At 34.4% G+C, this 27,961-nt stretch overlaps 2 protein-coding genes across 10 annotated transcripts in view; one reads left to right on the top strand and one right to left on the bottom strand.

Annotated features, from left to right (window-relative positions):
* LOC124947511 (inactive dipeptidyl peptidase 10) overlaps positions 1-21,363 on the top strand; it is an 86,857-nt gene extending 65,494 nt beyond the window's left edge. For 3 of the 9 annotated variants that reach the window (XM_047489773.1, XM_047489775.1, XM_047489774.1), the window contains 12 exons: positions 7,785-7,891; positions 8,152-8,350; positions 11,183-11,257; positions 11,544-11,596; positions 12,237-12,534; positions 12,624-12,889; positions 13,076-13,394; positions 13,583-13,761; positions 13,910-14,132; positions 14,226-14,670; positions 14,765-14,970; positions 15,130-21,363. In XM_047489773.1, coding sequence (XP_047345729.1) covers positions 7,785-7,891; positions 8,152-8,350; positions 11,183-11,257; positions 11,544-11,596; positions 12,237-12,534; positions 12,624-12,889; positions 13,076-13,394; positions 13,583-13,761; positions 13,910-14,132; positions 14,226-14,670; positions 14,765-14,970; positions 15,130-15,231 — 2,472 coding nt within the window. In that variant the 3' untranslated portion in view covers positions 15,232-21,363. Of the gene's footprint in view, positions 1-435; positions 1,399-7,784; positions 7,892-8,151; positions 8,351-11,182; positions 11,258-11,543; positions 11,597-12,236; positions 12,535-12,623; positions 12,890-13,075; positions 13,395-13,488; positions 13,762-13,909; positions 14,133-14,225; positions 14,671-14,745; positions 14,971-15,129 lie in introns of those variants that run through there. The other 6 variants (XM_047489777.1, XM_047489776.1, XM_047489778.1 and 3 more) reach the window with 6 other exon arrangements.
* Positions 21,364-22,347: 984 nt separating this feature from the next.
* LOC124947519 (meiotic recombination protein SPO11) lies at positions 22,348-24,077 on the bottom strand. The gene is made up of 4 exons (XM_047489793.1): positions 23,860-24,077; positions 23,344-23,768; positions 22,807-23,164; positions 22,348-22,729 (listed from the first exon to the last, which is right to left on the bottom strand). The coding sequence occupies exons 1-4, from the start codon at positions 24,030-24,032 to the stop codon at positions 22,429-22,431; spliced, it is 1,257 nt and encodes a 418-aa protein (XP_047345749.1). The 5' UTR covers positions 24,033-24,077; the 3' UTR covers positions 22,348-22,428.
* Positions 24,078-27,961: the final 3,884 nt, after the last annotated feature.

The following is a 27,961-nucleotide window of genomic DNA, read 5'->3' as shown; positions in this document are numbered from 1 at the left end:
CCAACCATTGTATCACCGTCCAGCAGTCTCCGCATATTAGCTGCACGACTTTCAACATACTGGTTTCCCGACTCTCATCGCATTGACGAGTCGACTTGATTTAAATATTAATGAGCGTTCGTTTCGACAGGAGTTGCCTTTGAACATGTCTGTCGGCACCCGATTATCATCGTTTCTCACCGTCAATAGGATTCGACTATTTCAATGATAAATGCGACCTAGATAACGTATATATGATTATTCCACTTCTTTTTTTCTATGGTCGATAAAATCGATGAAAGAACGTTAGAAAGTACTAACAGTCTTCATTCTTTGAGAGAGAAAAAAGAAATATCTATGTAAAAAAAAAACGCACATGCACATACACAAATGTGTCTATATATATATATATAATACATTTTTTTTTATTTTATAGAGAAATATTCTAGTAAATGGACATCATACCGTTCGTAAAAAAACTTTCTGTAATGTCAGACGATAAATTTTATTTATCACTCACGCGATCCATCAGCGCAAGGAAAATCAATTTTCTTCATTTTTCGAGAAATATATCCAGCTATATATACAATGAAAAAAAAAAAGAAAAAAAAAAGAAGGAAAAGAATTCCTTTCACAAACGGAGAGGTATGGAGCTTGGTTGATCCACTTTAAGTATATACTCTGGTGGCTATAAGCAGTTGACGAGCCATCGATGAAGCTTTCTGAGCTCGATTATCGGCCCTTTTGCACGAACGATCCCGTGACATTTCGAAGGGGTTATATGTCGCAAAAGGGATACGTATATAAGTAAGAGAGAGAGAGAGAGAGAGAGAGAGAAGTTAGACTGTTCAACCCCTTTGATTCTCCTTCTTCCTTTTTCTATCTAACAAGAACAGTAGCAACAGCAGCTTAGTGAGAGGAAGATAGTATGAGAAAGAAAAAGAGGAAGGGGTATTTTCACTCTGTAGATCTCCTCCTCGATGAACTGAGGTGATACCCGTTAGTCTGGCATTGTCTGGCCTAGAGAACGCTCCTACCTGCCAACGAGAAGTTTCTTTCTTTTACTCGCTCGCTCATTCGCTCGCTCATTCCCACAAACCGAGTAACTTCTCTAAGTCTCGCGTTATGAATTTGAGCTTTCTATTGTGCATACATTTTGTGAACCGATGGTGAACGGTCTCGACGTTCGCTCTATGATTTTCTATTGTTCGATTAAATAAATTCGAATTTTGAGTGAAAGAAAAATAAGAAAGAAGGAGGGAAGAGGAGAAAGGAAAAAAGGAAGTGGAGGAAAAAAGAAAGGGAAAAGAGAAGAAGAAAAAAAAAGGAAGATGGGCGAGAAAAGGCAGTGGCTTTGACATTAGCATTCAACATCTGAAGATTTTATTCTCAACGGGATATATCTGAAAGATGTCAGAGGTGAGTTTTCGATTCTCTGAGCTTCTTGATAGATAGATCGATCGATAGAGAAAAGTAATAAAGTCGCTTTAGGACGTTTAAACTTTTCGAAATCCCATTTCTCGGGTTGAATTGAAGTAGAAATCGTCTTTCGATCTTTCTTACCGATCTTCTACCTTTTACGATTACTACGGATCTTCGATGAAAGAGGGATAGAGATAAATAGACAGACATAATTGCACACAATTCGCATAATCTTCGTATCAGTGAGAGAGAGGGCTTTCGCATTTTAGAAACGATCGATGAACGTTTATCGAGCGGAAAAGTATTAAGAGCTTAACTATCCTAACTAATTTAAGGAGAAAAAATAATCGTAAATTTTAACTCGATTTTATATGCTATGTGAATTCGCATTGAAGGGTAGAACTTTCAGAGAGAGAGAGAGAGAGAGAGAGAGAGAGAGAGAAACAGCCGGAAAAAGAGAGAGAAAGGAACAGAGAGATAGGGAGACAGATAGACAGACGAAAAGCGAGGGAAAGAAAGTATGTAAATTACATAAGGGTGCTGTATGTCGCAAAGACGTCACAATCGATTTTACCGTTCGTTGAAAATTATAGCGTGACACGTGTACCAGTAATTAAATCGATCGATGACGACCTGGAATCCCCACTCCTCACTGTTTCCATGTTTTTATTTGCCTTTTCGAACAAATCAATGGATTTTTTTATCTTTTTTTTATTTTATCTTTAACGAAATAAAAATTTTATTATCATAAATAAAATGAAAAGAAATATATATCGAAATTATTTTCACGAGCGATGAAAAAATCCAGAGATAATGATGAAGAAGTGAAGTTTTGGAAAACTTAACGTGACGGACTGAAACGTAAATTTCGCAATTTTTTGATTGTGATTCATTCCTCTTTACCGTAAACAAAAAAGTAAATAAGAAATATATCGCATGAAATTATTTTTACGAGTTACGAAAGCTTAGTAATTTTTTGTAAACTTGCCAAACGAGACGATAAATCGATATTTCTTGACTCGGCCGGTGTTTATTGAGCCAATAAACGCTATGTTATCACACAAAGCTTTTCCAGGACTTCTTCCCTTTTCTTTCTCACGGTTGAATTCGAAAGAAAGGAAAAATAAAGGTGGTCTCCCGGTTCTTTGGCTCGAGCTTATCATCTTGCTCTGCTCCACCTTTTCTTTCGGATTTCACACTCGTTGGATTAACGTCACTTTCGTCGATGGGGCGGGGGGGGGGGTGGTTCTTGCGAAGAAAAAAAAAAGGAGAAGAAGCAAAGAAAAAAAAAAGATGAAAATAACGAAAAAAATGAGCTTCGAATTCGATGCCGTAGACGAAAAAAAAAGCGTGAACGAAAAACTGTGCCATGTAGAATTATCGGTACAACGCTTTCCTGAACTAAAGCAGTACGTCGTATATTAAAAATAGAACCCTTCTATTAAGCGAAACGAACGAGAAAGAGGAAAAGAGAGAAAGAGAGAGAGAGAGAGAGAGAGAGACCTGATTTCGTTGCACTTGGCACAGACGCATTTCCGCAAGGAAATCACGTTCGATATATCTCATGTCTTTACATTTAAGAGGCACATACTGAAGAGAGACAAAGAAGATCAAAGCTTTCTATTAACGATAAACGAAATTCTATCGAAGGAATTCACATAATATATTGAGCATTCTAATTTCGTGCGCCCTAATACGCAGTGATAATCTCGCACAGCTGCTCCATACAACGATCTCATTGCAAATATTGGAGAAACTCTGACAATGGCGAATTCCAACTTTGAGAGAAAGAGAGAGAGAGAGAGAGAGAGAGAGAGAGAGAGAGAGAGAGAGAGAGAGAGAGAGAGAGAGTGGTTCGCAAGGGTGGTCCGTAATGGTCAAGGATGATTCAGGGATGTGTTTCGATTGAAGAGAGACAGTGAAAACGAACGTTTGTATATCGTCCGTTTTCAACTCTATTCTAAATTGTAGAAGGATAAGCGTGTTATCCGTATAAAGGCGTTAATAGTACACTAAACGTTTTCGATGTACGCCGCATTTTGCGGTAGTAACACCCTACCGACTACTTGTGTGATCTCACGTACGATTTAACGTTACGCTTAACACCAAAAATAGTTTCGTGACGTCGTTTAATGTTGGTCGTCGTAATACTCTATCGACGGAACGCGTTTGTTTTCTATCGCTTACATCGAAGAATTTTACTTTTTCTCAAAGAATTCGAATAATTTATGAATATCCCTATCGAACTAGTTTATATTTTTATATTAAATATTTACAATCGTAAATATTTAATTTATTTTTCGGAGAAAAATATATATTTTTTTTTTTTTTTCAAAAATCAAAAATTAATTTACTTCGTATAATGACATCGGAATTATTTATTCCGAAGAATAAAGGTAATAGAAAGCATTATTTTTTATATTTATATTAAATAAAAACAATCGTTAGAGTGAATATCTTCTAAACAAAAAATTATTATCCAACGTAAATTCTCCTATTATTCGTCGCGAATTATTTCTTAATCTTCCCAAAAAAAAAGAAACATATATATACGCACATATAAACATGCACACACACATGCATGCATGTACGATAAAAGAACCAAAGAAAAGAGAGAGGAGGGGCTTTAGGGTGGATACGAGTAGCAACCACGGTACGGCCGGATTAAAAATAGCAGCCATCGATTTTATCCGTACAAACCTAAATGGATCGTCTGAAACGCATTGTCGCATTCCTTTCACTCTTTTTCCCTATGACTGCCTCTCGTTCCGGCATTTACGAGGCGCCACAATGGAATACCTAAAAGCTGTTATGTCGCGTCTCGATGCCACCGAGGCAGATATTTCCTCTCTCGGTGTAGTACCACCATACTGGAAACTCTATATCCACCATCTCTCTTTCTTTATCTATTTCTCTCTTTACTATTTTCTTCCTCTCTTTTTTTTTTTCTTTCCTTCTTTTACATGCACGCGTTTACATGTACGGAGAAAAGATGTTCAATGCTTGCATTTTCCTACTTAAAGCTCAAAATATAGAATGGAGAGTAGAAAAGTGAAAGAAAAAGATAGCTACGATCGATCGGTCAGAGTATGAGAGAGAGAGAGAGAGAGAGAGAGAGAGAAAATGTGGGGAGGGGGAAGAAAAGAGGAAAGGAGATAGACGATTATTTATCACGATAAACAAGTCGTTCGAAAACGATTACTATGCACCTGATGTCAGCCAATCGATGCTTGAAGTCGATCGTTTATTAATTTCTACCAGAGCTGCTCATTATCCAGCATCTTCAATCACGATCGAAATAAAATCACCAAGTTCTCAAGATACTACATCGATTAATCATTTTTTTCATTATCAATCAACGGGTAATAATATTTTTGGAAGGTGAATGAGATCGGAAGAATAGATATTAGTTGATTTATGATGAAAAAATATCTAATTTAGCTTATGACGTTTATAAAAACGAAGGATATTGATAGAGAAAACAAGAAATCTTTAATTAACGAATTGAGGGGACATTATCGATGATCATTATCGGGGTCATTAATTTTATAATATAAGTAATTTAATTTCCCTTTGACGCATCTGTAAACGCTATATCCATAATGTCTTTACTTCTATCAAAATTCTGCTATGATGAAAAGTTTTAATGAAACAGGTTAATGATTAAATTGTTGGGAGGGGGGGGGGGAGGGGGAGGGAAGAAGTTAATTAACTATTCTACTTAATCTTTATTATTATTCTTCATATAGTTGACTTTTTCTTAAATTCCAAATTAATATTCACGTCTTTTTATTTGAAATAATCAATATTTAAAAATAACCATTAAGCTATTAACTATCGATTATTAACTATTTAAATTAACTAATTAAATGAAATCTTTGAAGAAAATTGAAATTAATTAATTTAAATATAATTATTTGAAGTACGAATTAAAGGAAGAAATTATTACAGAGTAGAAATTAAAATTTTGATATCGACAATAACGGAATCCGATTAATAAACGCTTCGATAAAAAGTTTTTACGCGACTGCGTAAAATTCAGATTCCCAATGGAGATTAAATAGATGAAGTCACGTATCTAATCTAGTAGGATTTTCATGCCGATGCATAAGCGTACGTTGAATCGAGGATATTCTCGAACAGGTATCACCCACGTAACGCACCGTACGCTCTATGTATCGCACGTACTCCAAAATCCAGTTCGGGCATTATGTATTACATACTGGAAACATGTTATCCGGCTTGACCCCCTACGCGAGAGAACGATTCTATAGATTGTGCAATAAAATCGAAATGTTATATACATTGATCCGTTATTACTGCATTGTCGAATAATAAAAAATAAATATTGAAAATCTGCGACGATTTCCCTGCGAATTCGAAGAACTATATTGCGATTGAATAATTACAAAAAAAAAAAAAAGAAAAAAAAAATAAGCGTTCTTAAAATTGACGAAAAAGGAAACGAATGTGTTTTAATCCTTCGTCGCTGATGAGCAAAAATGTTTTGTTTATCAGATGAATGATTTTTTAACGTATAAAGAAAACTGATTAGAAAATTAACTTATACATGTTTAATACTTCTTCCATCAGACTTCTCGTCTATTATTTATGTAAAGTTTTATCGGGTTGTTATGGTTGATTCTTCTAAAATAATTATTCAAATATAAAAAAAAAAAAAGGAAATAAACATTAATAATAAAAATCAATAATAAAATGAAAAAATCCAAGTTTTGAATATATTACATTGTAATTATTCTATGAGCGAAGTAACGAGATATGTAAACAAATAAATAGGATGAACATATTGAAAAATATAATATACGAATAATATATTGACTGACCACGAGTTTTACACGATTGCCTTTTATACGAGATACATGTTACTACGTAAACAAGAATCAACTTATCTATCTAACAACTACAGTCATGCTCCTTTGTCATCTAAAGTCGATAGAAGCTGTTCCGTCTATTCAGATCTATTCGGTTATCGTGGTACTTATTGATTAGTTAATTGTGAGCCTGTTATATAACAGTTTCGATTCTAACAAAACTATTGATTTCTTATCCATCGAAGTATATTTTTCTTATAACTCTTTTAAAATAATAAATATAAAGATTTAAACTTAATGACGTTCTTTTATGCGAATCAGAACGTATAACTTTAAATGTACATAAAAAAATTTGGAATTTCTAAATAAGTACTCTGTAAATAACTCAGATAGCGCAAGTTTAAAAAGGACGTGTGAAACACTTGACATGTTTTATCTTCGAATTTTGGCATGCTGCATGATCGGATTTTTAAATTCAATTATTCATTGAACGAGAATAATTTGAATGTCACTTGGACTTGTTCTCGTCATAGTTATTTAGACATATGAAAATGTTTACACCCTTTATTAAAAAGAAAAAATAGAAAAAGAAAACGAAGATATCTTCCCATCGGTGAAAATAGAAATTAGAAAATAGAAAATTTCAAAGGGGAAAGCTCGGATATAAGTTATATAGCCAACTTTCGTAATAGGAAGATAAGAAGACTAGGGTGAGAACAAAACGAATGGAGAACGAAAAAAATTAGTTTGGACACTGGCATGCAGCCAAGTTAAACAATGAATCCCTTTCTTACACGGGATCTATCGTTACTTTCTCGACACACGAAATAGCGCAAACCCTCGACTGTCTGCTCGGCATTTAGTTATACCTACATATGTATAGCTTAGGTCGTTCGATCGATGCTACATAAATATACAATCAACACATCCACCGCCCACGTATTGCAGTTCAACGCGTCAAACTTTCTATGAGAATGATCACTAAGAACAGCCTGTTTACCGTAGTAGACATAAACAGCATATTTATCTCATATATAGGATCGTAATGTTATTAAAATATTTAATTATTTGTTATAAGAGATTTTTTCAAATTAATAAAAAAAAAAGAAAAAAAGAAAAAAAGAAAAAAATGATCGTTACTCGAATTGAATTATGATTGAAAATTGTCAAGAGAAAGGAAAAAAAATTGATATACGTAAAACATGTCCGCAATAATGAACCGCAAAACGTTCAGGGTCGTTCGTACTATCAATGAAAGCTAACATAACCAATCACATAGATATAAGCTGTTTCTCTGCTCGTAAAGTCGTCTGTCCTTGGACACGAAACATCCCATATCCAAATTCTCCACTAATACATAACTGAAGTCATGACCTGCATGCCCTCGTAGAAACAATAACTTGCTTCTGCATTAGAAAAACAAAAAACAAAACAAAAAAATACTCACAATCATAGATTCGACGTGACAGTAAAGAAGTAATGTTTTGACATTTTTCTCTTTTTCTTACCCCACCTTTTTTTCTTTCCCTTTCTTTTTCATCCCTCATCTAGGATCTGACGTACGCCGAGGGCGGTCACAATTGGCGAAGCATAGTATTCTCCCTTCTGGTCATCGGCTTCGTTATCGCCGGGATCGTCACGGCTATTTACCTACTTGGGTAAGTTCTCCTAGTTAATTAATTCGTCATTTAATATTTCATGTAATTGTAAGAATTAAGAGATAAAAAAAGATAGATTTATGTACATCAAACGTAAAAACCAAGCAAATTATATTCGTTATTAAACTTCTATTAACTAAATGATAATAATACTTCGAACATCATTCAGAAGTCAGAGATTGGGAAAGTTTCTGAATAAAATTAGAGATAAGTTAAGGAAGTAGATCGTAAATCATAATTAAAAAAGAACAAAATTATAGGTACGTTGACGAGCTACTCTATTGGAGCGGCAGACGTCTTACGTTGGACGAGTGCCTTCGAGATGACCTGACACCGCACAGGTTACCACCAACTTGGGTATCCCATGACAAATTCGTATACCAAGCGGATGACGGTTCCCTCACACTACTGGACACCAGCAACAACACTGTGTCACTTCTGGTCTCTAATCACACACTCGTACGTATGCATATATACATAGATTTAGCAAACTCGACGCACAATTCTGCTCGACTACTTTGACAACCGAGAGAGAAAGAGAAGAGGGGAGGAGTGATTCGAGCGCTAACTAACGAGCCTCGTTCCACGCTTCCGTTTACTGCAGTGGACACAAAGGATTGTTAAAGCAGCAAGTCGGATTTCAAACGACTAAAACGATTCCTTCGTTGCGAAGCATTTTCGAAAAGCTATGAAATTCTTACTTGATCGTATTACGTTATTTATCGATGTTCTTCGATAATTTTATGCACCTGAATATAAGCAACATCCTACACATCGTAGGTAATGTTACCGGTAAGCTTCATCTATCAGTACTAGAATACTTTTTTAACATATTCATACGTTCTAGCTCTTCTTACATTTATGTATGAGTATGTTTCTCTATGATATAGCGCTTGGAAAAGTTTCTTTTTCTTTTTTGTTATTTATAAATGCCGTTTACAAGGAATATTATTTACAAGGAATGAAGTGTTGTCTATTTCCAAATCGATATTAAAATATTCGCATAAATAAGTATACATCGGTTCGGGAATCATTTCCCTTTTGGTAATGCCTAAAAAAAGATAAGGGGAGAGAAAATTGTAAATTTATTCGATAGCACGTTTTACGAAGAACGATGACTCGAGATATTTGTTTGAAATCTCGCAAATTTTTTAATTTTATATTACTTGATTATGCGCAAAATTATTATTCAGAATTTGAAACTTGGTATTGATAAATTCGTGTAAATGAAACGTATACTGCAGGTATGGATTTTTTTTCAGTTGCATAATTTTCCATTTAGAAGACAAAAGAATGGGAATAGAGAGTGACGAGAGTGAAAGAGAGTGAAGAGAGAGAGAGAGAGAGAGAGAGTGATTATTCAATTTGGAATACTCTGCATACATACATACATACATACATACGAGTTGAGGTATCATCAGCTCAAGTTATATTACGAAAACTAATAGAATTGATAATTATACAAGTGACTACAAAATGAAGGGATATTTAAGAATAGAACTACCAAAAACTTGAGGATTATCAAACAAAGTAAATTTTTAATATTCTGATATTTAAGCATTAGTTTGACGAGATAAGATAGATCTTCGTGGGTCTGCTGCGTAATCATTAAATAGACTACGCCAATGATAAACCGATCAGTGCTTTTGTAAGTCTATAAGGAATATGATCAAACTTTATCAAGAACTTCGAATTAATTACGTAAGAAACTCTTGTTCCAGTTACGTAACAACTCCATGAATTTTAAAAAAAGCTTTCGACCATATTTCATGATACACTCGACATAAGAATCAGCTGGTTTGATCAATGACCAAACCTTATATAATATCACCGTAATACCCTTTTTTTCTTTTCTTTAATATATTCTATTTATCTTCCGTAAATTTTATGATTTTTTTCGTATCGCGATCGAACGGAGACAATCTCGGTCATCAGTTCTATTCGTTATTATTCATTGTTCACTCGAAAGAGTTTTCTTTTGTTAAAAGGAAAATAAAAATAAATCTTTTCTTTCTCTCCTCTCATTCACTTTCTTTGGCTCTTTCATTTTAAGTACAAAAAAAAAAAAAAAAACAAAAAAAAAAAAGATAGGCCGAATTTAGCATTCTAGAATCTTTCGAATCTTTCTTTGGATGATACTTTGTCCATTGACGAAGAAGAAGCCGAGGAATGGCCTGCGGCGTGCTATAAAACAAAAAGTTAGGCCGTTTATAAGGCGGAATTCGAAGCATTCCGTAGTTTATCCAGTGACGTGGATACTCGTGGAGTTTGCGAGGAGAGCTTGGCTATTGCATTTTCTGCTCGATGGCACGATCCCCGCCTCGGGCTTGCTCCTGAGAATAATGGATGTTGTGAAAGAAAGAAAGGAAGATAGAACGGGAGAGGGCAAAAGAAAAGAATAGCGAGAAAGAGAGAAAAGAAGATAATACAACGGACACATTGGAATGCAGAAAAGAGGGACAGTGGATATATATTTATTAGAGATTAATTTGCAACCGATATTATAAAATAAATTTATAATTATAAATTTTCATTGTATTTATAAACATCATAATCTTTCGCAAGTTCAAGGATAAAGAATTTCTTAACTTTTTCGATATACATATAAATCTATCTGAAAGGTATTTCATTTTGTTTTTCTTTATTTCCAATCGAAATAGTAAAAGTTCAAACGTTGGTGGTGGATGGTATATTGTATGTACGATACTTCAAACAAATTTTTGATACTAGGAGAAAACTAGAATCAGAGAGATGAAAGATATAGATGAAAGATTCGGAATAGGACAGAAAAATGATTGATGTCGACTTGTCGCTGGTGTGTATGCGTGTGGCGAGAAAAGCCGCTTCAAGTGGATTGATTCCGAATCCTCCATTCCATCTTCTCTTTCAACTAGCAGACAGAGTACAGACAAGAGTATACAACACCGCATTGATCCGATCTCTTCGTTCGAACGGAACATGACGTGGCAGAGCATCCATACGCCCTTTTAAAAACAATGGCGGCTTAGATGCGCCATTTTACGTAAACCTCAGTGGTAGGAATAAAAAGAATCGACTTTTTTCGATAGGTTCTATGAAAACAATAGTTGGAGAGCAATGTGCGTGGGTGGGTACGTGCGTGCGCTTGTACATATGCGTCAAAAGAAACTTTATACCCAGACACAATTAGCATGGATCTTTAATAATATACGGACGATAAGATTAATTCGATAATGATAATGTTATAAAATTAAATCGTTCAAAGATTCTATCATTTGCTCTCTTAAATCTTTTATAAATTTAATTTTTTAGAGACAGCTGAACGTCCAAGGTTATCAATGCAGCTCAGATTTGCGTTATGTATTGTTCAAGCACAATGTCAAGCCGGTAAGCAGCTTAAATCCAAAAACTTCTTGATATTCGTTAATTTGTACGAACGATAAGCTCTTTCGTAGTTTCAACTATGTTATATATGTATTGTACATACGACATTAGCATGCATGAAAGTAATGCGATCGGCGTTGCTACATCGAGTATTTACATATCGCTATTGATGCTATTCAATGATTCAATGATAACCGCTTGAGATACGTTGTCGCGAATTAATTTAGTATTTATCCTTTCTTCGAAAAGAAAAAGACAATTGACGTTACTTTTCGTTGAAATGTTTCAGGTATTCAAAAACACGTTCACCGCACACTACACAGTCTACGACGTCACGAACGAGTAAGAAAATTTATTATTATTAAAATAAAATTAATCAATGTTTATCGATCGGCCGATCGTTTATAGATTATCCTATCAATGACTCGAGTCACATTTCTAATTAGGAATTAAGTTCTCAATGTCCTCGCGAAAAGCTAGATATTAAATTAAAAAGACATCAAGTATCAAGAGGGACTCAAAATTGGCCGAACCATTTTCAAGTAATTTCGTTTCGTCCCAACCGGTAAATGGCAGGCCTAACATCATGGCACGGTGCCTTAACCCTCTACCGGTAAATTGATTTAATGTGCCGCATTAACCTATTAATAGTATTTAATCTATCGGGTAGTATCGAAGAAAGTAGGCCACAGTCAACATTGTTCGATGCAGGTGGACTGTGACGATCGATCTAAAAGTTTGTCAATAAACTCAGTAGAAAGGAAAGTACCTAGGCGCTGAAATGTGTTCAACTTATTGTGGAGATTATTAAGTTCGTCATGAGTTTACCTACATCGCTTACTTGTTTCGAATTTGTACGAAACAACTTTAAAACGTTTTACTTATTGAAATAAAATATTTCCGCAACGTAGATAAATCGTACAAATTCGGAATAAAATTGACGAAAAATAATTTTTACGATCATTATTATTTTTCCGATCAGTCATCACACACCCCTTCATCTTCAAGCCTCGAAGAAAAATCCACAAACGAGACTTCAACACGCAACTTGGTTGGGCAATACGACCGGTCTCGTGATGATCTCGGAGAACGATATTTATCTTAGGATAACTCCATCATCGATGGAGGACACACAACTGACGGATACCGGTGTTCCTGGTGTTATATATAACGGTGTACCTGATTGGTTATATCAGGAGGAAGTATTGCCTAGACCGGAAGCCACGTGGCCGAGTCCTGATGGCACGCATATCCTCTTTGCTTCGTTCAACGACACCCAAGTAATAATCAAATTAATCATTATTCTCTAATATTTAGGCTGATGATCGTATATAATATCTATTCTTAATGTGATATAAATTTGCCTAAGGTTACAGCTTTGGAATTCCCTTGGTTTGGTACTCAACCAGGTCAAGAAGGTTCCGCCGCATCAACCCCACTCGGAGCACCTCGACGTGGCTCTTTTCCACCTTCGAGATCCATCAGATATCCAACCCCTGGTTCAGCCAATCCGGAAGTCGATTTGTGGTTATTAGAAGTGAACAATACCAATAACTTGACCAACGGAAATGGAACATTTAGTCCGTCGGGTAGTACGAAGACAAAACTTAAGCCACCACCTGTCTTGGATGGACAGTAAGCTTTGTTCCTTAAAATGTAGCTATATTAAATCGTATTAATAATCAATCAATATGAAATTAAAAATGAGAGTTAGAAAATAGAAATAAAAAATGGCTCGTACGTTTATCAAAGAAAAAGAAAAAAAAAAAAAAAAAGGAAATACTTTCGAAATACTCTTCGTTAAGAGTTTCAATTTTCCAGAGAATACTATCTGATATCAGCTGGATGGGTTGGCGGAGACGCTTCCCAAATTGCAGTCGTGTGGATGACCAGGTCTCAGAATTTGTCACTAGTCTCGGCATGTCGTGCGCCTCTCTGGGAGTGCGAGGAAACCCATTCAGAGAGGGCACCCGAGGGTCAATGGTTGGACGCGCAACCGCATCCAATTTTCGCTCCTGACGGTGATAGTTTCCTGCTGCTTGCGGCTGTCCAGGAGGGTGACAAGGAACATTTCACGCACATAAAGCACGTCACGTTAACGCAACAGAGGATAGCCGTACTATCGCACGGTCGTTACGAGGTTAGCAACATAAGATCGATGATCGATCGATTGATTATGAAAGATCAAATATATTTTGAGATGGTAATGAGATTTTCGATTTTCCAACAAATAGCCAAGATTCTATTTCTTATGATTCTATCTCTTATTCACGTTGGCACAACGAAAGTCCCTCTATGTGTAGAATCGTGAAATGATTTTGCAATCAGGTGAGCGAGATCCTAGCGTGGGACACCAAAGCTCACCTGGTGTACTATCTGGGTACGAGAGAACGGAGACCTGGACAGAAGCACCTTTACGTGGTACGCGATCCGATTGCCGACGATCCTCGTCGTTTGGAACCTTTATGCGTTACTTGCGACCTTGGTGAGGTCCTCTGGAGTAGTAGGCAAGCAAACTTATCTTACGATAACGATCTTATATATATATATATATATATATATATATATATATATATATATATATATATATATATATATATGTCTAGCGATCTTAAATTTCTGTCGGATTAAGTAAAAAGAAAATTCCTCTTACAGATTTTATTACACAAATTGCACTCACTTCGGTGCCTCCGTAAGTCCTGCGATCACCGACGATACACAGGGTTACTATGTACTCTATTGCGAAGGTCCCGGCTTGCCATTGGCCGGTGTGCATATGATGTCATCCCATAAGATGATCCGTGTCCTCTATGACACGCGTATTCAACGTGCCGATAAACTCTCGCAGCTGGCGTTACCGACGAGAAGGAGCTTCGAGGTAACATCCGATAAGTACAAATCAAAATCAGAAATTCGTTGATACTTAAATTTATCGGTCGTTATCGTTAATCGGGAAAAAAAATGGTTGCAGGTGCCATTGCCTCAAGGTTGGAAAGCGCAGGTGCAGTTGCTCCTGCCACCTTCCTGGCGAGAGGAGCTGAGGGACGCAGCGTTTCCAGTTTTGGTGGAGGTCAATGGTCGGCCTGGAAGCGAGGCAGTAACAGATAAATTTAGAATAGACTGGGGTACTTACATGTCGAGTCATAACGATGTGGTTTACGTGAGACTCGATGTCCGTGGGGCGAGGGGACAGGGAAAAAGGGATCTTTTCCGGAAGATCGGAGGCGTTGAAGTTCAGGATCAGCTGACGGTCCTGAGGCATCTTTTAAAGACGCACAAATACTTGGACGTCACCAGAGTTGGCGTTTGGGGTTGGGGTTACGGTGGTTACGTTACTGCCATGGTACTAGGAAGTCAAGAGAATGTCTTCAAATGCGGTGTCGCCGTCAATCCGATAGCCGATTGGCTCTTTTATAGTAAGAAATTGTTTTATCTTTTCCTTTTTATTTATTTATTTTTTTTTTTCTAACCTTAATAACATCCAAACAAAGATTTCATCTTTATCATTAGACTCCGCCTTTACGGAACGAGTCCTTGGTGCACCAGCTGAGAACTATAAGGGTTACGTAGAGGCTGATTTGACTCAAAGAGCGAGATTAGTGCCGAGTCATAGTCTTTATCTTCTTCATGGTCTAGCAGACCTAACGGCGCCTTATACCCATGGCGTTGCCTTTGCCAAGGCTTTGTCTGAAGCGGGAGTCATCTTTAGGTATCAGGTAAGTACCAACGAAAACACCAGGTCTTTCTTTTTTCTTTTCCAGTTTTCTTTTCTTTTTCTTTTTTTCTTTTTTTTTTTTTTTTTTTCTTTCCTTCGATTATTCTCTCGTCTTCGAAAATCGTCTTTAATCGTCTTTTTTCATTTTATGAAATAACAGAGCTATGCGGACGAAGATCATGCCTTAGCAGGTGTGCTCGAACACGCTTATCGTTCTATGGAGGACTTTCTCGCCGAGTGCCTCACCTTGGATGCCTCCTAGTGCCTCAAGCCGAATACTCCCTTGTTGTCGATAGTGCGCCTACTTCTAATAAATCCCAGGATGAACATTTAAAAGCGATCTAGCCCGCGAATAGATCGAGCTGAAAGCTTGGAAAGCTCTCGGATATACAGCGCTCGATCGCACGAAAAGAAGAGAAATAGGGAAGAGAAAGTCTTTTCTTCGGAGTTTTGAAAAATAAAATAAAAGAGAGAGAGAGAGAGAGAGAGAGAGGAGGGAGGAAAAGAAAGTATGCGAGTATAGATGCGTGTGCGAAGAAAGATAGGCGGACATTGAGAGTATCCGTGTTAATAGTGTATTCACAAATAAGTCGTTTACAGAGATAGAGATAAATAGTTCTAGCAATAGTGAATAAAATGTGAGAGTGAGAGCTTAGAAAAATGGATTACGCGATCGTATATGTCGATGTCGATCTTCTATTCGGATCCGAAAGATTTCTCTCCTCGCGGTATGATCCACGGTAATCGATAAAAAGAAAAAAAAAAAAAAAGAAAAGAAAAAAAAGAAAGGTCGAAAGTCGATGTGTTAACGTTATTACGACATTAGTAATAATGATTTTCTTAGTCATTTGATATTCCATATATTTTTATAGTCGATTAAATCGCTGCAAGTATTCCGTTATCGTAGACGTTGTCTGTGATACGACGTTACGCATGTGGTAAAGAACGAAATAATATACATATGTATGTGTATGTAGATATGTTACGTACAAGAAACGACGTTGGAACCTGTTTGACATTTTATAACATATCCGAATTATTTCTCGTGATGTTTCTCTTTAAGACGCTCATGCTAAATGCATATCCCCGTGTTATTCTATATACTTACGTAATTCTTTTCTAGCGACGCAAACATTATTATACTTTTCACCGACGATAATCCATTTTTCTTGGTCGACGCGAAGAAAGAAACGAGATAAAGATGGTGCAATCAAAATATATTGCACCTCTACGAGCAATATCGTTAAATAATGTTATTAAATCACTTGCCTGCATCAGCCTACGAAATTCCTCTTTGCTACGAAACGAATTGAAAAAAAAGGAAAAAAGAAAAAAAAAAAAGAAAAAAAATAATATACTTCAATATACGTCGCCCAATTATTCCTTCTCGAAGCGTGCAAGCATCATTTGATTGAAAATAATGGAAATATACTAAAAGGGAAAACAATTTTTCAATTACGTCGGGCCATACATCAGGATATACGCCCAAAATTTTATCTACGTAACGAAAAAGTTTGAAAAATTCCAGCAAGACAAAAGTAATAATTTAAAAATGAAAGAACATTTTATTGGACGAAAATAATCAGCGCAAAAAATAAAAGAGAGAGATAGAGAAAAAAAGATATATATATATATATATATATATATATATATATATAAAGGAAAAGATTTACTCGATATGAAGAAAAAGAAAAAGAAAATAAACAAAAAAACGTAGCATCGGAAAGAAAAAGAGAGTTTATTGAAGATTTCTACAAAAAATAAAGAAAAAAACGTTTTAGTCTTTCCTTCCTTTATTCCCTCTTTTTTCCTCATTATCCGTTACCGGTGCCTTCTAGAGTTGAGATTGAGCGTGAGAAAGTCATTATTAAGGTTATTCGATGACGTTCATCTGAAGGCATTAATATATTAATAATTCGAAAATTTCAAAAGAAAAGATAAAGAACAAAAGGAGAGAAAATAATATGATCGAAGGTTTCCCTTGAGTTCTCCGTCAAGCATAGCTTTCGCGCGCCTAGTGTATGTGTGTGTGTGTGTGTGTGTGTGTGTGTGTGTATGTGTGTGTTTGTGTGTGCGTGTGTATGCGCGTGCGTGTGTGCCTGTGCGTGCGCGCATGTGTGTATATATCTTAAAGTCGCGTTAAGAAGAAATTCCCCTAAAAAAAAATCTACTCCCTCTTCTAAGGTTCTTTATCTTTAAATATTTATACATACATACTGCTATCACTATTACTATTAATTACTACACGCTGTTTATAAACATTAACACACGCATTTACACACACGCGTCGCTGAAGAAAATTTTCTCCTCCCTTGTTACGTGTGACTCTATCTCTCGCGCTCGAGAAATATTTACCAATCGCGATTTGGTGCATCTAAAAAAACATTATTATTATATAAAGAACAAACGAAACGGAAGAATTATGTAATATAATTAATTCATCGATTTCGTCGGTCAACAGTCGAAATTGGAGACGCGTACACTCCAGAGTTTTCGAGCGTGTTCCTCGTCTACGACTTGTAAGAGGTTGTTCGACAAAATGAAAAAAGAAACAAAGAAAAAAAAAAAAAAGAAAGAAAAGAAAAGAAAAAAGTAATACAACGTAATCATCAATCGTCGAGGATGAAACGAATCAAAGAAAAGAAATCTCAAACGTGAGCTTAATTTTACATGATATTCATAAAAATTAAATAAAAGAAATAATTCTCTCTCCCTGAAACGGATCGTGGCATCGCCGTTCTCGACTACTTTCGATTTATACATTTTCGAAATTATATCTTCCCTGTATCATGCGTGTTTTGACAAAAATAAGGAGGAAGGATATAAAAGAAAAATAATAAATGAAAGAAAAGAGGAGAAGATAGACAAATGATGTTAAAGAAGAAGAACGAAAAGGAAAGTTAAGAAAGAAAGAGGACAAAAGTAAATTGTCTGTCTTTACATTAGTGTTCGTTCACGAAAGGATAAATAAATAAATAAATAAATAAATAAATAAATAAATAAATAAATAAATAAAAAATCGTCTTCGTTTACAAGTCTGAAAGAGAAATAATTCTATGTATTAATGAAGACAGATTAATAATTGTGCGATAGAGAGAGAGAAAGAGAGAGTGAGAGAGTGAGAGTGAAAGTGAGAGAGAGAATGAGTGTGCATGTGTGTGCGTGTGTGTGTGCGTGTGTGTGTGTGAGAGAGAGAGAGAGGGAGAAGATAAGCGCGCTCGAACGAAGAGAGTCGCACGTGTCGCCATACACGCTGTCTGCCAGAGCAGCCCTTAAATGCCGACAATCAAGGCTAGTGCAACTAATCAAACGATAATAAATAGAAAGGAAAGAAAAAAAAACTACCTAATAATGTTAATGAATATTAGAAAAAAAAAGAAAAAAAAAGAAAAAAAAAAAAGAAAAAGAAAAAGCGAATGATCATTGTCGATCGTATATGTTTAGATGTGTAATATGAGACGTGTATGTGCATGTACATACACAAGTGTATGTACGTCAATTAATACGAGATAGGCCTCGTAAATGAGGCGCTGAAGTTCAGGCGTCGCGTGTTTGAATCTATAGAAAATAATGTTTGAAGAAACGAAGAAGGTGGTAACGATTGATCGATGGGATGTTTATTAAAGCAACAATAAAAGAAAACATATACATACTCGATGATAGCGGCATTAAGAGTACAAAGGACCGTACGCTTGGACGATTTTGTGTTCGGGATATTATTATTAATAGTGATTTATTGCAAAATGTAATTAATCGTCAGTCAAGGCCTTACTGATGTATACCTTCGTGCTTCGTCGCGTTTAGCTCGAATTCAATGAATTCTCAATATCTCGAGATATATACTCTAAATCGATTTGAGATCCCTCTTAGCGAAACCCTTAGTGAATTTTCCGAAAAGAAATTCGTAAACTTCTGTAACGTCATTTTATAATAAGCCGAATAAGTCAAAAGTTATCGAGAAAATTGGAAATTCTATATGGTGACTTTGAAAAAAAAAAAAGCTGGCAAATTCGTTTTTACGAAATCTCTCGTCTAAATGAGAGTCTTTTATGACAAAGAGAGGAAGTGAGAGAGAGAGAGAGAGAGAGAGAGAGAGAGAGAGAGAGGGAGAGAAAGAGAGACAAAAAGACAGACGAGACGAGAGACGTCGCTTGAGCATTAATTCTTTAATTAACGTGCACAGACGACAACATTATAACCCGAAGAAGATGAAATGTAGAAGAAAAAAAGAAAAGACGAAAAAAAAAAAAAAAAAAAAAAAAAAAAAAAAAAAAGTTTCCGCCTTTTTCGCTAGAGAAACTCGAAAGTCGTGAGTGATCGATGCGTGAATCTTCTGATCCCAGGAGAGAGTGTAAAATCACAATCAATTATTAAGTATAGTAAATTTAATGCGAAAGAAGACAGAGACTAATAGGGGTTGGGGTGGGGGAGACGGCGAATAAAACATAAGCATATAGGTATCGAATTAATTAATACACGATCGCGAAGGAGGGGATGGCCGCAGGCATGCAAAAAAAAAATTAAAAAAAAAAATAAATAAAAAATGAAAAAAAAAAAAAACAAAAAAAAAGTATGCGAAATATGAAGTTATTCGCCAAAAAAAGAAAATAAAAATAAAAATGAAAACCTTGGTAGCTGCGCATAAGGATATCTATAGCTTTTGGTAAAGTATTATATCGCCGCTAGGCTAAAGACAAAAAAAATTATACACACGCACATATGTACGTATGTACACATCAAGATACAGTGACAATGAAGAACTTATGTTCACTTACATCTACACGACAAAAATAATATACACATACACCAGTACGCAGTAATACCAGGAGGAATATAATTTAATGCGGAACCCGACCCAAGAATCGGGCCCGTGCGAAGAATCGAATAATAAAATCAATACGAATAGTAAATTAGAGCGATATGTTTGAAAAACGTAACCGATCTCGATTATCCGAAACACCATCTATTAATTCTTCAATTTCCTTTACTAAGATACATTATATTAATATAAATCCCTAATTGCAACTTTAAATCTCGAGTAATTTTATTTGATAAATAGAAGAATTTCAAGAATCGTTAGATTTCTAATAAGATGTTCAAAAGTGATTGTTCTATTTATTAGTGTCGTTTGTTTATTTGTTTATACGTATAAAACATTCTTAAATCAGTTTTAAAATTAGAGAAATTCTCTGTTCTACATTATCTTTACTCTCTTTCTTTCTCTCTCTCTCTCTCTCTCTCTTTCTTTTTTTTTTTTTTTTTTTTTTTTTTTTTTTTTATTAACTTATTCGATATTCGCTAATCGTTTCGAATAATCGAGGTATCATCGTAATATATTCGCAAAATTTTTACGTCAGAACGTCCGAAAATCGATCGAGTAAAAATGAAAAAAAAAAAAAAAAAAGAAAAAAAAGGAAAAACAGAAACGTTTCAAAATCGCCTATTCGAACGCGACGTAGAGTCGAAAAGCGACGAGAACGCTGCTCCAAAAAAAAAAAAAAAGATTATCGACTGTATAAATCGAATCAATGAAGAATAAGAAAGAAGAATTGTTTTTATATACTAATTAATATATTCGCTCGAAGAGAAAAAAAAATGAAGATGAGGTTGAGTCGAATGGGACTAGTGTCCTTATATGTTCAACATAAGCTTCTCTCGAGACACACGGACGATTGCTTCATCATCCTATCTAATAAATAACTAAATAAATAAATAAATGAATGAGTAAATAATAAATTAATAATAATAATAATAATAATAATAATAGTAATAATAATAATAATAATAATAATAATAATAATAATAATAATAATAATAATATCGATAATGAAGAAAAACAAAAAAGGAGTAACAAATATCGCCTCTGAGCGCGAAACGAGACGCGCTGATTGTTTCGACTCGACTTTTTGCGATATTCGCACGGACCTGTAGACGAGAAATATCCGTGAAATCGGCCAATCGGGACACGAAGAATCTGTGTGTGCGCGTCAATTGAACGCTTCGTGATTCTCGTGTATATTTCTTTTTTTCTTTTACTTTTTCTTTTTCTTATTTTTCCTTATATTCCTTATATATATATATATATTCTAACACTCGAGATATTTATTACTTGAGATAAACGTTTCTTAACGTAAAGATCGAGAAATTATTTATTCAGCAATCTTGTTTATTATTTATTGTTCGAACGTGCCTATCAATTTTGAATCGTGTCAATACGTACATACGAGAATCGGTAAGGAAAACGCTGGTTTCACGAATATCGTTCAAGTTACCTTCCATGTAACATCCATGAGATAATCATGTTATTAAGACTCTGCGTTTTTTAATATCAGCGAGGATCGCTCCGGACATCGGGCGGACAAAAGTGTTTTCAATAAACTGTTACATTACCTGATAGTTTGTCATTTATTTCCCATTATTTACGAAGCAACTTCGCATCAATTTTGATTACCATCAACGACTGACTTCGTGTGTAATCAATAAAATGATATCTCATAATTATCTTTGAACTTCTAAAAAGGTTTATGTGAACGAAATTTCACAGATATTATCTCATTTTCTTGATGTTTTATCAATTACTATGTTGGTACGAAAGTATGACAAAAAAGTTAATAACAATCAATGAGATAATCAATGAATAAATTGAAAAACTGTTAATCTTTATCGATAAGATTTGATCTAGGAAAGAATTGAACCATGGATATACGTCAATCCAGAAGGAAGAAAATTTCGATAAAAAGTCATCTTTCGGAAGAATTTATACGTGTCACCCGAAGCCACCAGAGATTTATTGATATTTACAGGCCATCTCGGTAAACTAAACAAAAATAAAAAAAAATAAAAAAAAAAAAAAATAGAAAGAAATGTTGAATTGGAAACATTTAATATAGTTTTTAACTATTTTACTTTTAATAATTATTTTTGTTTTTTTTTTTTTTTTTTTTTTTTTTTTTTTTGAAAGTTTCCACAAGCACCCATATGCAACTCGTTCAAAATCTCTAAGAGAAATGAATTCTACGTATAATAAATTTGAAAATCTTTCCAATCGGTCCTCCGACAGTAGTATCATCTTCCTCGGATCGTTTCATAAAACCCCACAACTTATTATCTTGGACGATAACGATGAAGAAGATGACAAAGTTATGGAACATTTAGATACATGGATAGCAACGAAAAAACAAAACGTAAATATTTTCTTGTAACAATATATCGATTATAATTAATTTATTTCAGTCCGTCTTTTCAGAAGGAGTGCCAAAATTAATTACATCAGACCAAATGTTACGCAACAAATGTTTTTTTTAATGAAACATATTTTAAATCTATACAAAAATAATTAAATAATTTTATTGATATCAATTAACGAATAAGTGTAGTACACATATGTGCATGAATTAATATACGAATTAATAAGTGAATTATTTCTTTGAAGATTAAACGTTCTTATCCTTGTTATAATTTAAATATAATCGTTTCCTTTTATTTTTCGTGAGATATAAATAGCTGTCAGAAAATTACGGCAGAAAGATGATATAGCTTCTATCTCGGCCTTGCCCCTTCGCATTATTCTCGTCTGTCTTAACAGCGCCTCTGTCATATAATGACGACTATTGATAGATGTCAATTTCGATAAATCCCTTTCGGACAATGAAATAGTTTTTACCCCTAATACGTTCAATTCCGAGGGGTGAATGCCAAGCCAACGAATTTTTGGACAAGCTAAACTATCGTTTTCCTTCGATAATGTTGAAGATCCGAAGCTAAATAATAGAACATTGAGAAAATAGACAAGACAAAAGTCGCAAATAAAAATTACTTGTAATTATATGAAATTTACCGATAAACACACATGATATCCATACCAAAGGGATCAGCATCTACGATAATATAAATTGGAATGTTTAGTTTTTCCGAAAGTAATTTAATTAGCATCCTGGTACCAATATCTGGGTAACCCTTTCCTGTGATTAGTATACAATTCAATAATTCCGTAGTATTCTCTTCTAATAATTTTTGAAATATTGAATCTTTCTCGACTATCAAAACGAATTTTGCTTTTGCACGAATCGAGATAATATTTGAGATTATCTGAGGAATAAGTGCACCTCCTGGGACATTGCAATCAATAGTCTGTTTGTCCATGAAGTATAGAGTTAAATTTCCTGCTATTAAACCCTTGGACGTAGCAATGAGTCCTATGAAATACACGTTGATTGTTTCTTAAAAATTAATCTATATATATATATATATATATATATATATATATATATATATATATACATGTATAATTTATATCATATTATTTATATAATCTATATAATCTATACAATATGATGTTTGTAATGATGTATACGTAAAATTATAATATACGCACCCAAATCCCAGGGTGCACAATTCAAAAGTTCAGCGACATCATGCACAGCTAGATCTATGTATTTTTGCGTAGGAACCAAAATACCCGCTATGTCGTTTTTTAAATCATAGTAAAAAGATCGTCTAGTTATTCTAGTATTTGTAATTAATAATCGATGTGACATAGCCATAACTTTCATCATTAAGGCCAATTTGTTTTTACTCCTTTTGCGACAAAAATCCATATTATCTGTCGTGTTCACTGAATTGTCATCTTCATCGAATTCCAACGTTTTATCATCAGATTCATTAACATCATTTTCTAATGATTCTAATGATTCCATTTTATCATAGTTATTTGGAACAAATACATTTGGAAATTCTCCAGAACAAATTTTCTGTATTATCATAAGAGTTGTATATTCAATCTTACGTATCAGTATTTTCCTGATCGAAAAATAACAATGTTACGTTTATATGTTTTCAAAATAAAATATAGCTGATTGTTTTATATTATTGTTTATTTGTAATATATCACCTTAATGGTTCGTTATCGACGAACGGTATATCGATTCTTTTTTCATCCGTATTTTCTTCCTTATCAAGACACAGTAAGGTTGATCTTATTCGTTTTCCAGACAACGTAGACATGATTCTTAAAAAGAAATATTTGTGTTTTATTAGAATATTATTTCTCCAATGCTTTTTCATTTTATAATTTCTAACATAAACAATAATTATAAATTACAATTAAAAATGTTTATTTATGATTCATAATACGTTCTCTAGATGTCTACACTATAATCTCCATGCCATGAGAAACGTTTTTATCGACACTATTTTTACAAAAATAATGAAATGTAAAGTGAAACGTAAGTGACAAAATCTATTTAATTTTGACTAATGCCAATGATGATGACATCTTCGACATTTTTATTCTTAAAACTTTTTCGCATAAAATCTAATTTATACTTATCAAAATAGATCAAAAGATCAAACTATACAAAAGATCGTCCTCTCAATGTTGTTATTATGAAAGCAAAACAATAGGCTAGAATATATACATTTTTTATATAAAACAGTATATATTTATATACGTCAATATACATCAAATATTAATACAATCAATATATATCAAATAATACGTTATTGTAATATATAAATAAAATAAATAAAAAAAAAAGAAGAAAAAAAATACACATCATTTAACTCTAATATCAATTAAGTTAATTAGAATGAAACTCATGTAAGTCACATTTAAAAAATAATAAGAACGATAAAGTCAAAAGATCGCGGCCAAATTCTAAATTCACTTTATAACCTTCGTTTTACACATTTATAGTCGAGGTAGGAAAGCATTGTAAGATAAAAATCTACTGCCTATCGTCCTATTCGAATGTAACATTCTCACAGCAATAAACATATTAAGTTCTCGTTTGTTCGAAGATATATTGACCGTAGAAATGATGGAAATATTAGGAGAAAAGGGACATTAGTTTTCCATCTTAAGTCTACATTCATATCGAGTAGCAAATCTCAAGAGAACCGGACACCCTGCTGCGCATTTGTGAGCGCCGACCATTCAATACCACGCTACTGTATGTACTAAAGACACTCCAGGACCTCATTGTGCAACACAAAACACAGACGCGCGGCAAAATGTCCGATTCCAACGAAAATCCACTTCGACCTTTCGAAAAAATTACGCGAGTATAAAGTTCTCTTTCTCGATCATCCTCATCGTACTTCAATATATCAGAAAAAAAAATATATATATATATATATATATATATTATTTATAGATAGCAATAAAATCCTAAGTGTACTTTCGAACGCACGTCGGCTATTAAATTTTCTTAATATAATTTAATAGTTCATCAATCAATATTCGATAGAATAAACCGATAGAATTGGAACGAATTTGTTTGATGTATTTAGAGATTTAAAAAAGTAAGTCCGTGCAGTAAGATGAAAGCAGTCTTGACTACAGCAGAAAAAAATAAAGAGAGAGAGAGAGAGAGAACGTCCCCGAACATGAGAGGTCAGAGTTCATCCCCATGTAAATTATCGCTATACAAATGGCGCGAGTCATTTGAGTCTGCAGATGCAATATAAATTTTCTCCGAACGGCGAGTCCGCATTGATGACCATTACCGGAAGTGCGAACTACGCTGAACAATAAATGCTAACGAGCTGGTATGGAAGTTTCTGACACGCGTCAAAACATTATGGAATTTGCCATTTTCCTTTTTGTCGTGAAAGACGCTATTTTCAGACTTTTTTCCCTTTTTATCTATTTCGCAAAAAATAAGTTCAGTTCAAATGTCCTACTGATCCAACCTAGAGATTAAATCAGTCTCGTATTAAATTTAACTCTATTGATCGAAGGAAAGTACCGATATGTAATACGATAAAATGTTTGTTAAAGTACAAAATGTCAAACTCTTGTTAAATTAATCGATGGCGATTGAAGACATTCCTATGATAAAACTATTAATTTCTTAGATAATAAAATGAATTTCACTTATCGTCAAAAAACATTTAGAACGAAATCTATTAAATCTTTTATTAGTAATATCTTATCAATAATTCCTTCTCTACTCGATATGAATTTTGATGATATGATACCAGTAAAAATCTTTTCGATCCAAGAACACCACTCAAGACTTTAGTCCTTCTATACCAGTTCTCTTTAACACTCAACAAAAGGGATTATTTATGAAAAAATAATACATCTTCTAGGGCACGCTCTTGCTCAATTCCGCATTAAAGATACTCCAAGGCTGCGCGCTCTTACAAAAGACCAGGGGATAGTGTTACATTGTGCAACGAGTATATTCGAAAAACACCCCTTAGAATGGTCTCTTGAGTTCTCAAATAGCCCGTATACGAACGGCATAGTTCTCTACGTCTTCACCGTCGCGATGCGTCCTCCAAAATATCGGTTAGACCTAAGAACCGCTTAAAGAATTTGCATTGGAATATAGATCACTTGAGTGGATACTAAAAACGTTTCGAAAACTAACATTTCAAATTTCTTTTAGCAAGACCAAATACTTTTTCGTTCCTATGATCCAAAGGTGACAATAAAATTCGATTCGTATTTCGATCGTACCTGTGAGAAGAAGGATCGAACGAAACTGGACACTTTACATCCTTTCGAAAGATCAAGAAGACCAACAAGTAATATTGAAAGAACATTTTTGATTTCCGGTCGACCGAAAGACCATAATTGTCGCTACAATCTCGAAATTCGATCCTACATTGAAGACTTCTTTAACGTCGACGGTAAATTCGCTCTATGAATGTTAAAGCAAAGATTTTTCAAAATATATTTTTCACGCATGACGTGACACACGTGGAAATACCAGTCGAATGTATTTCTACCTGCCGCAATCGTGCTTGACTTTCAGCTACTAGAAATGAAAAAAAAAAAAAAAAAAAAAAGAAGTTGGAGAGGATTTTGTAACTCGATCGTCGAAAAATGCTCGATATTTCATAAACCGCAAAATCTACCAAAAATCGACCTAGCAAGAATCGATTTTTCTATTGAAAGAAAGAGAAAAAGAAAGAAATGAAAAGACGGCGTAACAGTCGACGTTCCAAAGATCAATGGCCCCTTCTTAGGAACTCGGCTCGATCGAATCTCGCTTTCTCTTTCTTCGACATTTTTTCTCTCGCTTTCGTTCCTTCATACGTCGAAAAATTCCAAAGATAAGATCAAATTTGTCCAAACAGTGGGGGTTGAGACTGCAGGGGTTACTTCCAACGTACAAAGTTCGATCAAAGAAACGTAGAAGGGTAGTCTCAAAGGCATGGAAAAAGTATTTTACCTCTTTTTTATTATTGTTAATACTTGTTATTTCTTTTCGAGTAACGTTGTTTGACACTACTGATAGAATAGTGCGTTTGTCTCATATCAACTTTTCGATCGACAATTAAATGACATAGAAAATGTCGAAATTGTCGAACGTAACGACGATTATTACTTTCGAATAAAAATGAATAATATTACTATTTATTATTAATTATTATTTATATATATGTATATATATATATATATAAATTTAGAATTTAAAGATTATATTAAATCTAACGATGATCTCGAAGGGATGGCTGATTAATATCACGATCTTGTCCGTATTTTAAGATCGATTCGGGATCCATGGGTGGGCCTTTACCTAATACCATGGCGACGACGGGAAAAAATATTCTTGTCGAAGATCGCTTGATCGATCGTCCATGAATTGTCGTACATGAATAAGTCTCGGCCCTTTCAAATCGATCCACGTGGAATTCCATATGAAAAGGAATTTCGTGACAATGGACAGATCGAAACTTTTTTCTTTCTTCTTCTTTTACTTTTTCCTTCGTATATTTCACGTTGTTCTTGTTTTAAAACGTACAATAGACTTGTCGATTTTACTTTTTCATAAGCAACTGGCTTTTCACAATTTTTTCGTGCGCTCTTCCTACGGTCGAACGTCAAAATTTTGCGAATGGCACTTATCGATAGCACTTGAGGCCACCACAGTTTTGCGAAGGGATCGGGAACGTTATTGTAGCGACCGCCGTGTTCACGCACGTTTCACACACGCCGACGATGCGAAGGGCGAAGGGCTTCGTCGAAAGGTACTTGA

Source organism: Vespa velutina, chromosome 3, assembly GCF_912470025.1.
Source record: "Vespa velutina chromosome 3, iVesVel2.1, whole genome shotgun sequence".
In the NCBI taxonomy this organism is placed as follows: Eukaryota; Metazoa; Arthropoda; class Insecta; order Hymenoptera; family Vespidae; genus Vespa; species Vespa velutina.
This window is presented reverse-complemented; position numbering and strand designations above follow the sequence as displayed.